Raw genomic sequence first — 15,030 nt, 5'->3', positions numbered from 1 at the left:
ACAAATGTGAAATTCAACCAATATGAGGAAAATTGAACAATAATGAGATCATTGAATACTCGAATAAGCCAAAATGCAGATCACAGTTTTCCAAACACTTCAAAATTAAATGACATATAATTACTATTCAGGCCTAATTACAATGACTTTGTTGTAGCTTATTGAGCGAAGAGTCAACATTTAACAGCTTTCAAAATACACGACAGTTGTGGCAGTTATGAATTATGATCCATATCTTTAAGAAGCAGGCTGAATTTGAAACCGAATAATCTTGCTGCCAAAATTTTAGCGCAATCCAGTCGCCCGCCTCCTCTCATGCTTTCCAAACCAACACTAACGCCTGTAAGACATCTGCAAAACATTTGTGAAGTCCAAGATAAGAGGTGGTCGGCCAAACGCTGCACCAACTCAAAGCTGCAGTCTGACATCGTGACAGCGCCTTTGAAGCATTTCATCATGGAACGAGCGCAAAGTCTTCGCTTGGTCTTTTGCCTTTTCTTGCTGATCCAATGCACACTCTCACAGACAACAGAAAAGAGAAGCACAAAGAAAGGTAAGGTCAGCCATCCTATATCAAACCTCACAATGTGATGCAAAATTTTATCAACATTTCTTTGAATCACGACAGACTCCACCAATGCTGCAATCGAGGAACTCAAGAAACAAATTGAAGACATTGTGGATGACCTGAACGTATTGAAAGAGCAGATATCTCTGCAGTCAAGTAAGTTTGTCTCATAAATACTAACTAACCACCATTATACATAATACTATTGTTGATATATGCAAAGAAATAGGTCATGACCCACAGCATCTAATGATTGTCAATTGAAAGTAACAACTCTTTACCCAAAGTATACTTCCATCATGGTTAATCGAATTATATTTCTCAATCCTTCCATGTCAGTGTGTCTTCGTGGAACAAAAGTCCCAGGCAAGTGTTTACTCGCCAATCCGGTCAAGACGAATTTCCATGCAGCCAGTGACGACTGCGCCGCCAAAGGGGGCCGCCTGAGTACACCCCTGACAGGCGATGAAAATGACCAACTTTACGCCTACGTGCGGCAGAGCATCAGCCCGGAGGAGCCCATCTGGCTGGGGATCAGTGACATAGGGAACGAAGGCCAATGGTTGGACCAATCGGGATCCAGCTTGCGCTTCAAGAACTGGGAGACCGAGATTACCATGCAGCCGGACGGCGGGCGCAGCCAGAACTGCGGCATGTTGGCCACCACGGCCAACGGGAAATGGTTTGATGAGAGTTGCCGAGGTGAGAAGGCTTCCGTGTGTGAGTTTAACATTGTGTGACCAGAATTGCCTTTAAAATCTCATTTGAGGAGAACCATTTTTATATAATCTGCATTTATTGTCAAAGCAGAAAAAAGAAATAATTTACTGGCAGATTCTGTGGTAAACACCATTGGATTTCTATCATCAGCTAATAAACCAAATAAACATGTATTTTCTTTCTGAAAATGCTTCATGTCATTTCTGTGCACTGCTCGGGACAAAAAAATTCAGCATCAAACGAAATATTTTCGTCTCCAGAGCAGTCATGGAAAAGATAGGACCAACAAGCATTTCTTGAGGAATTTAACTCAACATTGCTTTGGCTTGTGAGCTCCGAAAAGTTAAACATTCAAGGAGGAAGAGATTTGTTTGGAAAATACAAACCACAAAAACAAATGAGAAGCGGTGAATACAGTACTTGTAAACTGTGTGTGTGTGTGTGTGTGTGTGTGTGTGTGTGTGTGTGTGTGTGTGTGTGTGTTGGGGGGGTCTCAGTTAAGAGCCAAAATGATTGCATAAACTATCAAACATCTGCTGGGGGCTATATTTTCTGTTACACATCACTGAGTCTAAATTCTGAGTCATAGAAATAGATCAAGACGTGCAAAAGGATTGTGTAAACTTTTCCACTGTCCCAAAAAAAATGACCTCACAGTTATTCATTCACCCAGAGGAGGCCTACGTCAGATTAGGAAATTAATTTCTTCAAACATTGTCAGACATTTGGGGATGATAGTAAAGTGACTTTCAAGCACTACTTTGGGATATAAAAAATGTGTTGGGGGTACCCAATGCATATATTAGTTAAAGCCAAGCTAAAGTTTGTGTAAATGTCTTTAATTCTAAAAGATGAGAAGAAACTCACATAAAAGTTGACTGTAAAATGTTATGGCCGCACATCTTGAGTCTTTAAACGTGTGTTATCTGTCTTTCACCCAAAATCAGCGGGTGAGTTTGAAAGAAATGTGATTCAGTTCTGATTTCACAAGAGAAGCACTGCCACTCAAGAGAAAAGCAAGCAGCAGCAGCAGCAGCAGCAGCAGCAGTCAAGTCTGAACACGTCTAGTTTGTGAATTTGGTGCAAAAACCCATGCGGGAAGAACAAGGTCTCAAGCAATCCAAGAATGAAGATCTCCAAGTTAAAAAAAAAAAAAGTCAAGTGGAAATCCCGCATCCTATCAATTGCCTCCCTCCGGATCCAGCCGTTCCTCCATCGTAGCCGAGGTGGGCCGTGGCTCGTAAATCACATTGTCCACGAGGGTGTGGCCGTGGCTGGGGGGCCTGTTGGGGAGTGGGGGTCCCTGCTCCGGATACTCTTGGTAAATCCCCGTCTCAATGTTGTTTCCGTCTTGAGAGTCCGTTGTCTCCGCGTAGGGGTCGTCCACTGTGTAGATTCCCATCTGTGCGCCTTTTCTCAGCAGGTGAGTGTAGACAAGCGTGTCCTCAATGGAGGCGTAAACATGGGACTCGTTGTCTTCACGGCTTTTAGGGAAGCCGTTGTTTCCCGGTTGGAAAATGGTGCCGTTGGGATTATAGATGGACACCTGATGATTGATCTTCTTTTTCTTCTTCCTATTTGGTAAGAGACAATTAGTAATGTACAAGAGCTCAAAAGTATTCTATTTTAAAAGTTAGGTGAGTTATCATGTTTGTGACATATTAACTCTTCTTTTTAATTTAAAAGCAGAAAGATGTGCTCTTGTTGATTTCTGAAAATTTTAAAAAAGGCTGCTCATTTTTATGAACATTCTAAAATTATAATTATTGGAAATATTTTATTGATTTTAATTAATCTCATTGTATATACTTCTCGTTCTAGAACTGCCATGGTGGAGTAAACTGTTTTGATGGGCAAATACACTCAAAAGTACATTTCGAGTAAGTTGGAAAACATTTGCAGGCTACGTACTTGAACAAATATTTTCAGGCGAATTGTTAAAAATATTGGATTACGGCATTAAAAAATGATGAATGGAAATCATACACTGCAGTCATAGTAATAAAAAAAAATCAGAGTAAACGATTTAGACGCAACTTTTGAACGCCAAATGCTAAAAAAATGTTTTTTTAATGCACCATATTTGCAAGTTATGTTCAAACGTACGTATAAATACATTCAAATGTTTTTGCCATTCAAAATTATGTACTCCACATTGGCAGTACCGCGCTTTTGTTATTTATAAAAAATAACATCCCAACACAAAAAAACGAAGAATGGTCAGACAGCATATGTAAAGCACTTACTTAATTACGATACAGACCGCCACCAGCACAGTGATGAACAGGACGACCAGAGCAGCGACCACACTCAAGATGATGATCAATAATTGGTCTGAGTGAAAGAAAATATTAGCCAAAGTTGCACTTGACTGTAGAAATTAAATCAAAGTATAAAACGTACTTTTCTGGACGGTTAGCTCTGTGACGACCATAAAGTCTCCTCGCTCTGTCATGCAGTTGGACATGTTGAGGTAGAAGCTCTCGGTGACGGTGACCTCCTCGGCCGCCTCGTCCTCCCTGCGGCTGTAGTCCTCCTCCAGACTGTCGAACGTCTGCACCCGAATGTTGGTGTGGCGGTTAGCACACTTGGGCTGGCTGAGGTTGACGAACTTCAAGTGCGCTTCCATTTTAGGGGGTAGCGTGACGATCCAGGAGACGGTGGCGTAGGACTCCATCCCCGCCGGCCAACCGGGCGTCGCCAAAAGGAGACTCGTGTCTCTTTTTGGGGATAATTTGAAGATGTATCTTTCTGGATTGGAAAAAAAAAAAAGAGACTTTCAATACATATATCCCAAAATCAAATGAAGGATCACTTTTGGTGCTTTAAAAGGTGGTATTTAATTATTAATGTACTACTTTTAAATAGGATTCAAACCTGTTATCTCCTCTTTCAATCTAGCAGTCAACAAAGGCTTCACAGACGATCTCAAGTTTTGGTTCCCCGTTCTTGTGACGGTGACCGATACGTTGGTGTGGATTTGGATCTCCTGAATGGCCCCCTGAGGACAGAAGTGGCCTATAGTCTTGCCGTCGTCCTCGCTCAAGCTAATAAGACTGTCGTCGCACAGCTGACCCGGCAGGGACTGCTTCAGGGGTCCCATTAAAGAGGTCAGTTCTACAGTGCCGTGGGGGGGAGGACGGAGGGCCCAGGTCACCGCGTTCAAGGGGGATGGGAGGCAACTGGGTAAGAAGGGCACCCCAAGATGGACTGGAAACCTTGGGCAGTCTTTAAATTGATGGCAACCTGTTCAGAGAACATCAATAAAGGAGTTTATAGGAAAGTAAACAATAATTGTAATACCCAATTTGGCAAGCAATACACACACAGAGAGTGTGAGTCCAATGTGAATTTACCAATGACTCCACTGGCTGTGACATTGATGTCTTGAGGAAGACAGTCTTGAAAAGTCAGTTGAGAAAGCTTTCCGGATGGGATTGTAATCTTCTCCATGATCACAGAGTTCATCTTCATTTCACATTCAGAGTCCAGGTTCAGTCTCTCCAAGTGCAGAGAGAGGTAATTGATTTTCTTCAGGTCCACGCTACAAATCACTGCAGGGAAGAGTGGAAAAGAGTTACGAGCCTTTTTCTCTCGTATGATCCTATTTTTTCCGAAAGCAAATGTAAATCAGGATCCTCTCGTCATTGGAGGAGTTTCCCGCTGAGCTTCTGTCATTCGTGACTAAGTGGTGAGGTAACATCAGAGCTTCCCGAGCCTGCAAACCTGAGGGCATTTGTAAATCACATTCTTCATGTCATCGCTACACCTAACTTGCTCCTAAAATGTATCCCCCCAAAAAAAGTCTCACACACTGAACATTTTTTTTCAGTGAGATGAATAAAAAATGATTTAGTAACACAGGAGACCTTCACATTCCATACTGTTTCACATTTTGCCGTCACAGCCTGCACTGTTGTTGCAACAAGATTTGAAAATAAAAAAAATATATGTTACCTGCTGCAACATGCCATATCTTTATCAATCTTCCAGATTGTGTAGCAATACTAAACAAACCACTTTGGTAAAAATGTTAAGACTGAACATTCTTGGCATACAATCTGAAGTCATTCCTCCCATTTAACTTAACCATTAGCAGGAATCTTATTTTCTTGCACCTAAGTAGAGCAGCTCTAATTATTGTGCTTTTTATTGCAAATAAAATAAAACAACAAGCTATTGGTCGATCTTCGCAAAGTAATGTGTAGGTGAAGTCATTATTTATCTGCAAATGGGAAAAACACTGCAAAGATTCACTGCATCACACATTTCCTTATCTATCAGAATTAATCATTGCAAAGGCCTGCTAAAGAACTAAAAAAACTAATCAAATAAAGTAAGCCAACAAAGATCCCAATTAATTTGTCTATGGATTAGGAAAAGAGCTGTGTAATAAAAATGCTTTTTCTCATTTTCACCAACGTTCTGACATTAATTTCTCATAAATAATGGATTCATCTGAAGAAAAAAATTCAACCACTTCAGTGAGCTATAACAAATAAAATCGAACTTGACTTGAAAATCTTACCACCTTGTTCCATAAATATTCAAAATGTGACTTATATTTTAGAAGCCCTGATCATTTAACTCATCTACCACTACTGGCTCATTTCTAAATATTAAATGTTTGTTAAATGTACAATATTTTCAATCCAATGCGATGTTATACCTGGTGTGCTCGTCCTTAAAGCTGTCACCTTGAGTTTCAGGGAGAGTCCAGGAGAACCAGCTCGTCTTCTGTCCATCTCACAGTTCCTGAGAATCAGAGAAAAGTCTCCCTGACTCTGGGGAGGTTGGGGGTCCGTCAGAGCCGTCACCAGCGCCAGTCTGCCTTTGTTGTGGTACTCGGCCGCAGTTTCCTTCTTCAGACAACGTGGCTCGGTCAGGTTAAGGAACTCTATCGCTGCTCTTTCTTTATTCGTGAGCTTAAAGTACCACTCCATCACGTCATCGTCTGGAAAACTCTCGGGGAAGTTTGGAGAAAGCAACTCAGAGGAATATGTTCCATGTGACAAAGATAATGTAACTTTGGCAAGAGCTAAAATAGAACAAAACACAATGCCATTTAGATACAAGACAAGATGGAGAAGATTATATCAAGTAGCTAACTTACATTTGATGTCCTCTCCAACAAACACGGTAAAATAGTCTCTTTGGACCTCCAGTCCTGGTGGGACATCCAAAGAGAAGCTACCCTGGTTTAGAATTTGAATACTTCTGATAGGGCCCGTTGTGCAGTATTTGCCAATGACCACATGACCTGTCTTCTGAAAGGCCTTGAAAGTATAGGTGTGCATATCTGGACACTTTTCAGATGGAAGAATTTGTCTCATGCCCGTGTCTGGGATGTCCACTTGGACCGACTTTGTTCCATAGGCCTTCAGGTTCCAGGTGAACCTCCGGTGGAAATCCAACCACGAAGTGCTATCCGGAACAGACCACCAACCGCATCCCTCGATGGTACATTCTAAGTAGACAGTAGTCAGCATCAATATAGCTTAGTGATCGCCAAAATCGTGCTCAAAGGCCATATTTGAAAATATTCAGACAACACTGTGATTGGAAATGTTACCTATTTTTTGTATGATCTCCACTCTGAACTCATCTTCAGGTTGGGGGCAAGAGAATTCTACTGAAACGGGGTTGCCGCCTTCCAACAATAGTGCCTCTTCACAATTTCGCCTTCCCTCGTCGCATACTTTGCACGATGAGTCTTTGGCCAGCTTGCTGATGTTGACAGTAGTACTTCCATCAGAGTTGAACGTAAATGACTGGATACCTGGAAATGAAGCCCATTGCACCAGACTGTATGCTTTCACTTTCTATTCTCTTAAGATTTCTCAAACGTTCCATTTGCAATGGGAAGTTTTTTAGTCATGATGAGGTTGAGATTGAAAATACTGCTGCCATGGTTTAAATATTCATCACTTGTGAAATCAGTAACTGAACCGCTATAATCAAAGAAGGTATCTGTCGAGTGAAAATGTATTCTATAACCTGTGGGTAATTTAGGGTCTTCGACTGAAAGTAAAATGAATGTTTTGCAAATGTGGGAATAAGAAGGAGCTCTTGGCAAAAATCCAAACAAGGTCAACGAGATTATTTTAACTCCACACTTGAAGTCTGAACCAAAATTCAAACCCAGAACCTCAGTTTGTTTTTTAGGCAAACCACTCATTCACCATGCTGCTACTACTGTATACAGATTGTCAACTATAACTGAAGTCCAACTTCAATTTGGTTAGATATTTCCCAGCCTGCAAACTGCATTTTGTAATTGAATATGTCACGTGATCATATGATCATGATTTTCTCCATGTTTCGATTTCAAAGTTGATTTAAAAAAAAGTTTTATTATCAATATTTAGCTTTTCCAAATTTCCATATGATGCTTACTCATCATTCAAAATAAACAATAAACTAAACGTTGATCATGTGTATCAAATATTCTACCAGCCCCCGAAACCTGCACAGAGATGTAAAAAAAAAAAAGCTCCGCAACAAAAACACTATAAAGAAACTCCTTTTCATTATATTGCTACTTGTTTTGTTTTTTCCCAAGCAACCGGTACACTCCCTAAAATCAACTCCACCACAACACTACTTTACGCACACTTTTAGCCAATAACCAAATCCGTATTTATATTCCTTAGTTACCATCCAACACTATTTTCCCAGAGCAATTTATTTATTTTTTATCGTTTATTAGTATAATCAAATAACTTACCTGAAGCAACGGAGACAAAAAGAAGAAAACAGACTAGGATTCTCAAAAGCGGCATGCTGCCAAACCATTCACAGGTACTGCGACTTTGTTCCCTAATGGAATCGCTGAACCTTTGAGCATGCTGGACTACTCATTGTGTCATCGTCGTGAGGGGGAAGTGTTCGTCAACTGTGCAGTTCGTTGATGAATTTGCACTCTAAACTCCACTTCCTGGGTTTGTGCGTGCGTGCGTGTGCGAAAGGTGTGGTAGGTAAACTGCAAGCAAGGGAGGCAACGTCTTTTCCAGCCTGAGGTAAGTAGTTTACGCATACTATATACGTATGTCAAGTTGAAGATACGTGTGTAAAACAAAAGAAAGTAAAAGTAGAATTGATTCACGCCTCTGCTTTGGTACAAATAAAACACGCGCAAACACACACACGCGCGCGCGCGCGCACATACGCACAACCGTACACTAAAATGTACTTGGGTAAAAAAAAAAAAAATTACAACTTCTCAGAAAATTGAAGCAAGGCCTTAACCAAGTAACAAAGCTTTATTACCTATGATGAATGGAGAAAAAAAATAGTCTGACCTGTTTTTCATGATTAGACTGAGGATTTTTGAAAACCAGAAGCTTATTTGAATGTGGCCAAGAATGGGTATTTAAAAAACAAAACAAACTCAGGAGTAGTGGAGCCTTTTGTGGAGATAAGTCTGGGTGATAGTGTTCCCTTTGAAGTGCACAGCAGGGAGTCGGGGGGCTTGGCATAATGCATATGAATGGGTTGTTTGTCATGTTTCTGCCTTTGGAGGCATTTCAAATGTTTTTTTTCTTTCCTCTGGAATTCAATTATGTTTGCCACAGAAAGCCTCAAGTGATATATGCAATGCATATTAGCAAATGTCAGTCATATATATCAGACATATGTAGAGATGATCATTGACATCATATATCATTTGTATTATTTGAACTTATTTCTTTTTCCTCAATCAATGAGATCGATGAGAAAATATATTTAAATCGATAAGGAGTATTGATAATGGAACAGGGATCAGTCATTTTTAATCAATAACTACCCCTATACTGCCTCTCATATTGCAGAAGTTGTACAAACATTTCACCCCATTAGAGGTGGGGCAGATAAATTCAGTCATCAATCACAATTTTGTCATTTTTAAAATTCTCACATTTCCAAACATGTTCATCTTGTGGCACTTGCTTCTCAAGATGTGTTTTAGTGCAATAAGAAAACTTATATTTAAATCACAGAATAAACAGCGTCGATAAAATGTCTAATATTTTATTGTAATGTATATTGTTTATATTATAACAGATACAAATAAAACACATCCTGTATATTGATCTTGATATTATAAATCTATCATTAAAAACACTGAAAAGTGAAAACCACTTCAACAACTCCTTTGTCAGAAAAGGTGTACATTTTATACAACGATTATATGTTTTCAGTACATGTGCAGTGCAAAAGTTCCACACGAGGTATAAGGCAAACATTCTAGAAAGGTTCAAAACTACAAAGACGGTTTCGAGAGAAAATTGTGCACAATATACGCTGACATATTCGGCGGCTATATAGGCCTACAAGGATACAAAAAAAAAAAAACATTGGTATTGGTCCCACTAGAACTCACGCATACATAGAGTCCATTCATTCATACCTTGATCCTCCACAGAAGTTTGTTGGAATTCCAAATGACCTACTACTACATTTCCATCAACAGTCGTTCATTCATATAATGGCTACAATTAATTTTAGGTATAGGCAGCATGGGCTCGTCAGATCAGATCAGTCATCTTGGTCTTCTCTGCTCCATCCCATTAGGTAGGAAGCCTGCAATGATAGGAACCGGCCATATGAGAGCAGCAACACTCCACACGATGATGACCAGAGTCATGAAACAAGCCACAAGTGTGGACTCGATGGGCTTTCTGTTCAGCCTCCAACTTTTGTCACCCTTCAGCTCATCGAGGCTGAAATCCACGCAGCAAAATGTGACCTGATCGCCGTTCTGCTGGCCCCTCGCCCTGCCGGGGACGAGCCTCCTGTATCGGGATAGCCCGCAGCCCACGCATAGCCTCAACTCCTGCTGACCCCCGGTGGTCCCCAGATGCTCGATGATGACGGGCGAGATGGCCCGGTTGAACGAGGCGGAGAAAAAAGCCCGTCCGTGGTTGTTGGTGGTGTAGATGAGCACGTCGCACTGGAAGCCGAAGCTGCTGTCCCAGCGGGCCACCAACGAGGAGGGCAGCAATCTCTGGACGCTTACGTTGCATTGGGACGGGGTCTGCAGGGACGACGACGCGTCCGGAGATGCTTCGCTCCCTTCCGCGGACCTCTTGGACAAGCGCACGTCCATCCCCAGGTCGGCCAGGAAGCTGTTGGAGGAGTTGACGGGCGGCAGCAACATGTCCTCGTCGCTCCAGCTCTGGCATCGATGGACAAGTCCGGCCACCGCGGTCAGCGCCAGCAGCAAGGTCCGACACTTGTTCAGCATGGCCCGGGGCGCGTCTCACCTGCTCGCATGGTGCGTGGGACGATCCGCTGGCGATTTTTAACTGCGCCGATCCAGATGGAGAGATTCGATCCTCTTCCCGACTGGTGGGAATGGAAATGTCCAATGGCTGTCACACGCGCGCACCCCCCCCCCCCTCCTCCCTTTCCTCCTCATCCAACTGTGTCCTGCGCGCCCCTCAATCCATTTACCCCCCTCGTTGTCATTCACCAAAGGAAAAATGGAAAAGAACGAGAGCTAGGGATGCATGCACTGTATTTTTCTTTCATAATACGGATCTGTTCTCCAACAGTGGTGAAAAGAAACGAAGTAAAATACTTCGTTACTGTACTTAAATAACTCGGTGTTTGAGGGGTATTTGAAATTAGACATGTTGTGCCTCTTATTTTGTCATTAATTTGAAAAAAGAAAAAAGAAAAACCAACCTATTCCCCATCCATGGCCTTATTCGAGATAATTGATTGGTGTTAATTGATGGCTACAAGACTGATGGTGAATACTACACATTGTCATGTGCTTAAAAAAAACATATTGCATTCAATGTCTATTTTTTTTTAAAAAAGACAACCAAGTCGGCTCAGTGTATTTGTTATCATTAGCTAAAACAGCCTTTCTGTTAGCAATTGATAAAAGTTTGTTTGATAGTATCAAAGTTGAGTTGACAATACTTGACTGTTGGTTTAAAAACAACAGCATGAAAAGCGATGTTTTTTGTGTTTGTTTTTTTCAGTTTTTTTTTTAACGATAAACAACCAAGGAAAGCTTCTGTGTTTGTTCTGGGATTTCACAATGCTTCTGAAAACAGGAACAATGAACTAATTGTCCTTTCATGTAACCTCACCTCTTGTCCTCGGTGGAAAGGGAAGGGGGAGGAGTAATAAATAATGATGGCTGCATTATAATCATAATTATGTAATGTCTCACAAAAGACGAGTTATTGGCACAACTGGATTACCGAACGGGAATAATAAAGCAATTGATTATTCTCTTCTCGCTATTCTTAAAGCAGTTGATGAAGTCAACAAACATCACTTGAAGGAACTGTTTGCTTCTGTAAATCGCATCCTTTGCTGTTGAGGGCCTGGCTTTGTAGATTTGATGTGATGGTCAGCTGAAATGAAAAACCCTTTGGCCTCAATTTGCATCTGAAAGCAATCGCCCTCTTCTTCTGTTTTAATTATGACAGCAAACCTTTTTTTTGCTCGCAGACAATTGTGCGCTTATTTAGTTCCACTTCGGCACAGTCAGACGTTTCACTCTTTCTAAACACAGGTCAGATATGCCATTGTGTGAACGGAACAAAAATGTAAATGGTTTTCTTGTTCATTAATTATGCTATAAAAATGTAAATTGCTTTGGTGACAAAAATACAAATGGGACTAAGATAAAGTCTCTTGTGCTAAAGGAGAATGCATAAAAGATTCATTTACTCAAAGTGCGGCTCTTTCCGCAGGAAGCTGAGATGAGGAAGCATTTGTGGCATGTGGCTGGCCGGTAACCGCTCTGTGCTGGATCAGACACCATTAGTCTAAAACGTAGACTCTGACTTAATTAGAAACAAAGAATTAGGTCTGTGCGTTTTCATAACTGCAAAGTTCAGCTCCTCGCTCACATCACAGTCTGGAGAAACCCCGATTTGTCTCCTGTGGGCCTGTCATATCACCAATCACTGCCAGGACTCATCACCACGGCAACCAAATGGGGCTCTCCCTGGAGGTGCGAGAACAGTGGAGTCCACTGATGAGGAACAACACAGTATGTTCAGTGGAGGAAGACGGTCCTAATACTTCACTGTCACCGTTTAACGTCTGATTCAAGACAACAGTGTCTTACAAATGAATGGCAGTAGAAAGTTGAGTGAATCAATATATTTGTAAATTATACATCAATGGACAAAACTAAAAGAAATGTTATTATACCATTGAGAAAATGAAAAGAAGAACGTGCAGCACGGTGGACTAGTGGCAAGCACGTCTGCTTCATAGCCAAAGCTTCTGTGCCCTGCAAAAGCCTAATGACCAGTTTGTGGTGTACCCTGCCTCGTTTTTAAAGTCAGTTGGGATAGGTTCAAACTTTCAACATGTAATCCTAATGAAGACAAAAGCTATAGAAAATTTATTGTTTTTGTGCCCGGCGCAAGTCTGGGGTCAAAGTGCAATCTAACTGTGAGCATGTGTGTTTTCTTTCTTTTTCCACAGTATTTTCCAAGACTTGTGCAGACAGAACAGGATGTTTGCGCCGTTGTGGGATGGAACACAGTCGATTCCAGGCTTCCCCTCATCATGTTTAGCAGAAATTGACTCACCGAAATGTTTGTGCCTTGCACAATGTCTAATCGCCACGATGCCTGATAAGGTAAGATTCGATTACAAACCAGAATCCAAACATTCAGTTCGTTTCGACTCTTTTTGCAGGAAGATTCAATCTGTCACACTACACAACACACATCAAGTAAATAGAAATTTAGGTTGCGCAATATGAAAGAAAAGAACCTGTCCCAGAGTATTCAGTGAAGATGCAACTCCTGGGTGTTAAATGAAGAAGTAGCTAGCTGTGTCATTGGAGAAGAAAATCCTTGGGTACTGATAGAAAGTCAAACCGTCTGCAACATATGGATAACAGTGAGAAAACACATCTAGTCTCTTCTTCAAGAAGCTACTGCAACAAAACCCAATCGAGATCAGAGTGATTGATAAGGCTGATGCTTTAAGATGTTCTTCTAACCACACAGCTCAGCTGACCCTCCTACATATCATGCTTCTCTCCTCCACGTGAACAGATAAGTGAAGAACACACCAGTCTGTCAATGTGAAATACACCCAGGGAATAACATCACAGAAAACGACAGTCAGGGGCATGCAAGGGACCCATCAGGAAGCTTCTTGCCGTTCTTCAGATGGTGTGAGATTGCTTCTCTGTTGTGCTACAAACAGCGCCAACCCATCTCCATTGATTGGGAACTGCACAGTTGTTGTAGGTCACCTTGGACAGGTAAAGGCAAGCCCCCGCCCAAATGCATTCAGAGATCGTTTTGCACATAACGCACCGCTGCTCCAGTAGTTCTGCGTGGTCATTTGTCTCGCGGTTCTCTGTTCGTGAAACGTAATCGTCCCCAGAAACAAGCAGAGAGAACCATCGGGGTGATTACCGTTTTTTTGTCATGGAGGCAACAGGGAGGCGGATGTGGGTAGAGTAGGATGATTGGTTCCTTTCAAAAGAGATTTGTTTGAAAAACAACCAACAATCTGCTGAGACCCAAAGGCAACAGAGCAATTCACAAATGCTCACTTTGAAAACACCACCCAAAAAAATAAAAAGGAATTGACGAAAAAAAGACTTTGTGGAATGATACGCAGCTACTATTTTGGGCATGCAGCTCATTAGAGAGAAATGAAAATAAGTGGAACACTGAGATGGACCGTTGAAATAGGATGAGACTTTTTCTCGGAAGTAATTCCATGCCTTGTTTTGGTTTTTAGTTAGTTGCTGCGAGATTTGTAACATCAAACTTGCCAGCACAGACAGCGTGAAGCTGCCACCTGTCCTTCCATTTTGTTTTTATCATTTTTCCCTCAAGCCCATGTTGAAAACTGTTCTATGGATTAAAAACACAAGCAGACTATTCGCCGAGGGCCATTGAAGAAGTTTAAAAAAAAAGTTTTTTTCTTTTCTTATCTACGCCAGAAACAATTAGGCAGCTCACAGACAGAACACTGAAATCCTCTTCAGCTAAATTGCATAAGGTACCTGTGCCTCAAAACATTTGGTTGTCTGCATGTTTCTCCAAGAAAACCAAATTATGATTATGAATTGACAGAACCTGGATCTGATTCGAATCAGTGTTGTTGCCAGGGTAACAGACAGTTGCTTGGATACTTAAATGTGCAAAAGCGGACATAGGCTGAAAAAACATTATGTGTAAAAACTCCATTCAATCAGGGTGTCATTTAAATATTCTTGAAATATTTCGAAACATTAGTCAAATAATATTTACTATGATGGAGGAAAATTGATCAATCCAATTGTATGATTCCAATAATAATCCTTCAGTTTTTATTGGTTTATAATTTTTGTGAATTATGAATATGCACATCTCATCATACTATACAAATTATTCAAGCGTTTCTTGTCAGGATGTTGCTTTTTGCAAGAAATTACAAACTTATATCAACAGCGGGTCCAGTTCTCAATCAAAATGAGGATGAATTAGATTTATTGATCTGTAGACCTCTTGTCGTGCATAGTGTGGAGAGTTTATGCTTCCGCTGTAGTAAAAACGCCTTGCCCCTTCACTCATCCAACCTAACCTGAAGTAAAAGTGCCCGCTTGCCTCTGATGTATGACTGCGGGGCAACAGTGATGCCTGGCGTTTATCTTCCAGATGTCAGGCGTCGGTTTCCCCCGCATCAGCTTGGACTCCTTCGTTCTTTCCGCATTTTAGATCAAAGATTGCCTTCTTCACTGGAGCCTCTCTGTGATGAGGAGCAGTGCTAGTGGA

The 15,030-nt window shown here is 41.3% G+C and overlaps 3 protein-coding genes across 3 annotated transcripts; 1 reads left to right on the top strand and 2 right to left on the bottom strand.

The window, feature by feature from the left end:
• The first annotated feature begins 315 nt into the window (after positions 1 to 315).
• clec3ba (C-type lectin domain family 3, member Ba) lies at positions 316 to 1,727 on the top strand. The gene is made up of 3 exons (XM_085918202.1): positions 316 to 553; positions 629 to 724; positions 908 to 1,727. Exons 1-3 carry the CDS (start codon positions 316 to 318, stop codon positions 1,306 to 1,308), a joined length of 735 nt encoding a protein of 244 aa, XP_085774328.1. The 3' UTR covers positions 1,309 to 1,727.
• On the bottom strand, positions 1,274 to 8,234 carry cdcp1a (CUB domain containing protein 1a). The gene is made up of 9 exons (XM_085918195.1): positions 8,016 to 8,234; positions 6,861 to 7,067; positions 6,402 to 6,755; positions 5,958 to 6,326; positions 4,645 to 4,842; positions 4,166 to 4,534; positions 3,692 to 4,039; positions 3,535 to 3,622; positions 1,274 to 2,862 (listed from the first exon to the last, which is right to left on the bottom strand). The coding sequence occupies exons 1-9, from the start codon at positions 8,068 to 8,070 to the stop codon at positions 2,469 to 2,471; spliced, it is 2,382 nt and encodes a 793-aa protein (XP_085774321.1). The 5' UTR covers positions 8,071 to 8,234; the 3' UTR covers positions 1,274 to 2,468.
• A 1,575-nt stretch (positions 8,235 to 9,809) lies between these two features.
• On the bottom strand, positions 9,810 to 10,514 carry tmem158 (transmembrane protein 158). The gene has a single exon (XM_085918893.1). The coding sequence runs from the start codon at positions 10,512 to 10,514 to the stop codon at positions 9,810 to 9,812; it is 705 nt and encodes a 234-aa protein (XP_085775019.1).
• Between the last annotated feature and the right edge of the window lie 4,516 nt (positions 10,515 to 15,030).

This window comes from Syngnathus leptorhynchus, chromosome 8 (assembly GCF_054491065.1).
Source record: "Syngnathus leptorhynchus isolate UIUO chromosome 8, UIUO_Slep, whole genome shotgun sequence".
NCBI classification, from domain to species: Eukaryota; Metazoa; Chordata; class Actinopteri; order Syngnathiformes; family Syngnathidae; genus Syngnathus; species Syngnathus leptorhynchus.
The sequence above is the reverse complement of the archived record's forward strand: the minus strand, read 5'-3'. Positions and strand labels throughout refer to the sequence as shown.

What these genes read in the sequence shown, in the direction of transcription:
- cdcp1a (XM_085918195.1), bottom strand. Translation starts at nt 8,070, where the DNA reads ATGCCGCTTTTGAGAATCCTAGTCTGTTTTCTTCTTTTTGTCTCCGTT. An exon ending in TTTTGTCTCCGTTGCTTCAG is followed by an intron (nt 7,068 to 8,015) that starts GTAAGTTATTTG and finishes CTTCATTTCCAG; the next exon opens with GTATCCAGTCATTTACGTTC. An exon ending in TTTAAGGACGAGCACACCAG is followed by an intron (nt 4,843 to 5,957) that starts GTATAACATCGC and finishes TCTTCCCTGCAG; the next exon opens with TGATTTGTAGCGTGGACCTG.
- clec3ba (XM_085918202.1), top strand. Translation starts at nt 316, where the DNA reads ATGCTTTCCAAACCAACACTAACGCCTGTAAGACATCTGCAAAACATT. An exon ending in AAAGAGAAGCACAAAGAAAG is followed by an intron (nt 554 to 628) that starts GTAAGGTCAGCC and finishes GAATCACGACAG; the next exon opens with ACTCCACCAATGCTGCAATC. An exon ending in GCAGATATCTCTGCAGTCAA is followed by an intron (nt 725 to 907) that starts GTAAGTTTGTCT and finishes CTTCCATGTCAG; the next exon opens with TGTGTCTTCGTGGAACAAAA.
- tmem158 (XM_085918893.1), bottom strand. Translation starts at nt 10,514, where the DNA reads ATGCTGAACAAGTGTCGGACCTTGCTGCTGGCGCTGACCGCGGTGGCC.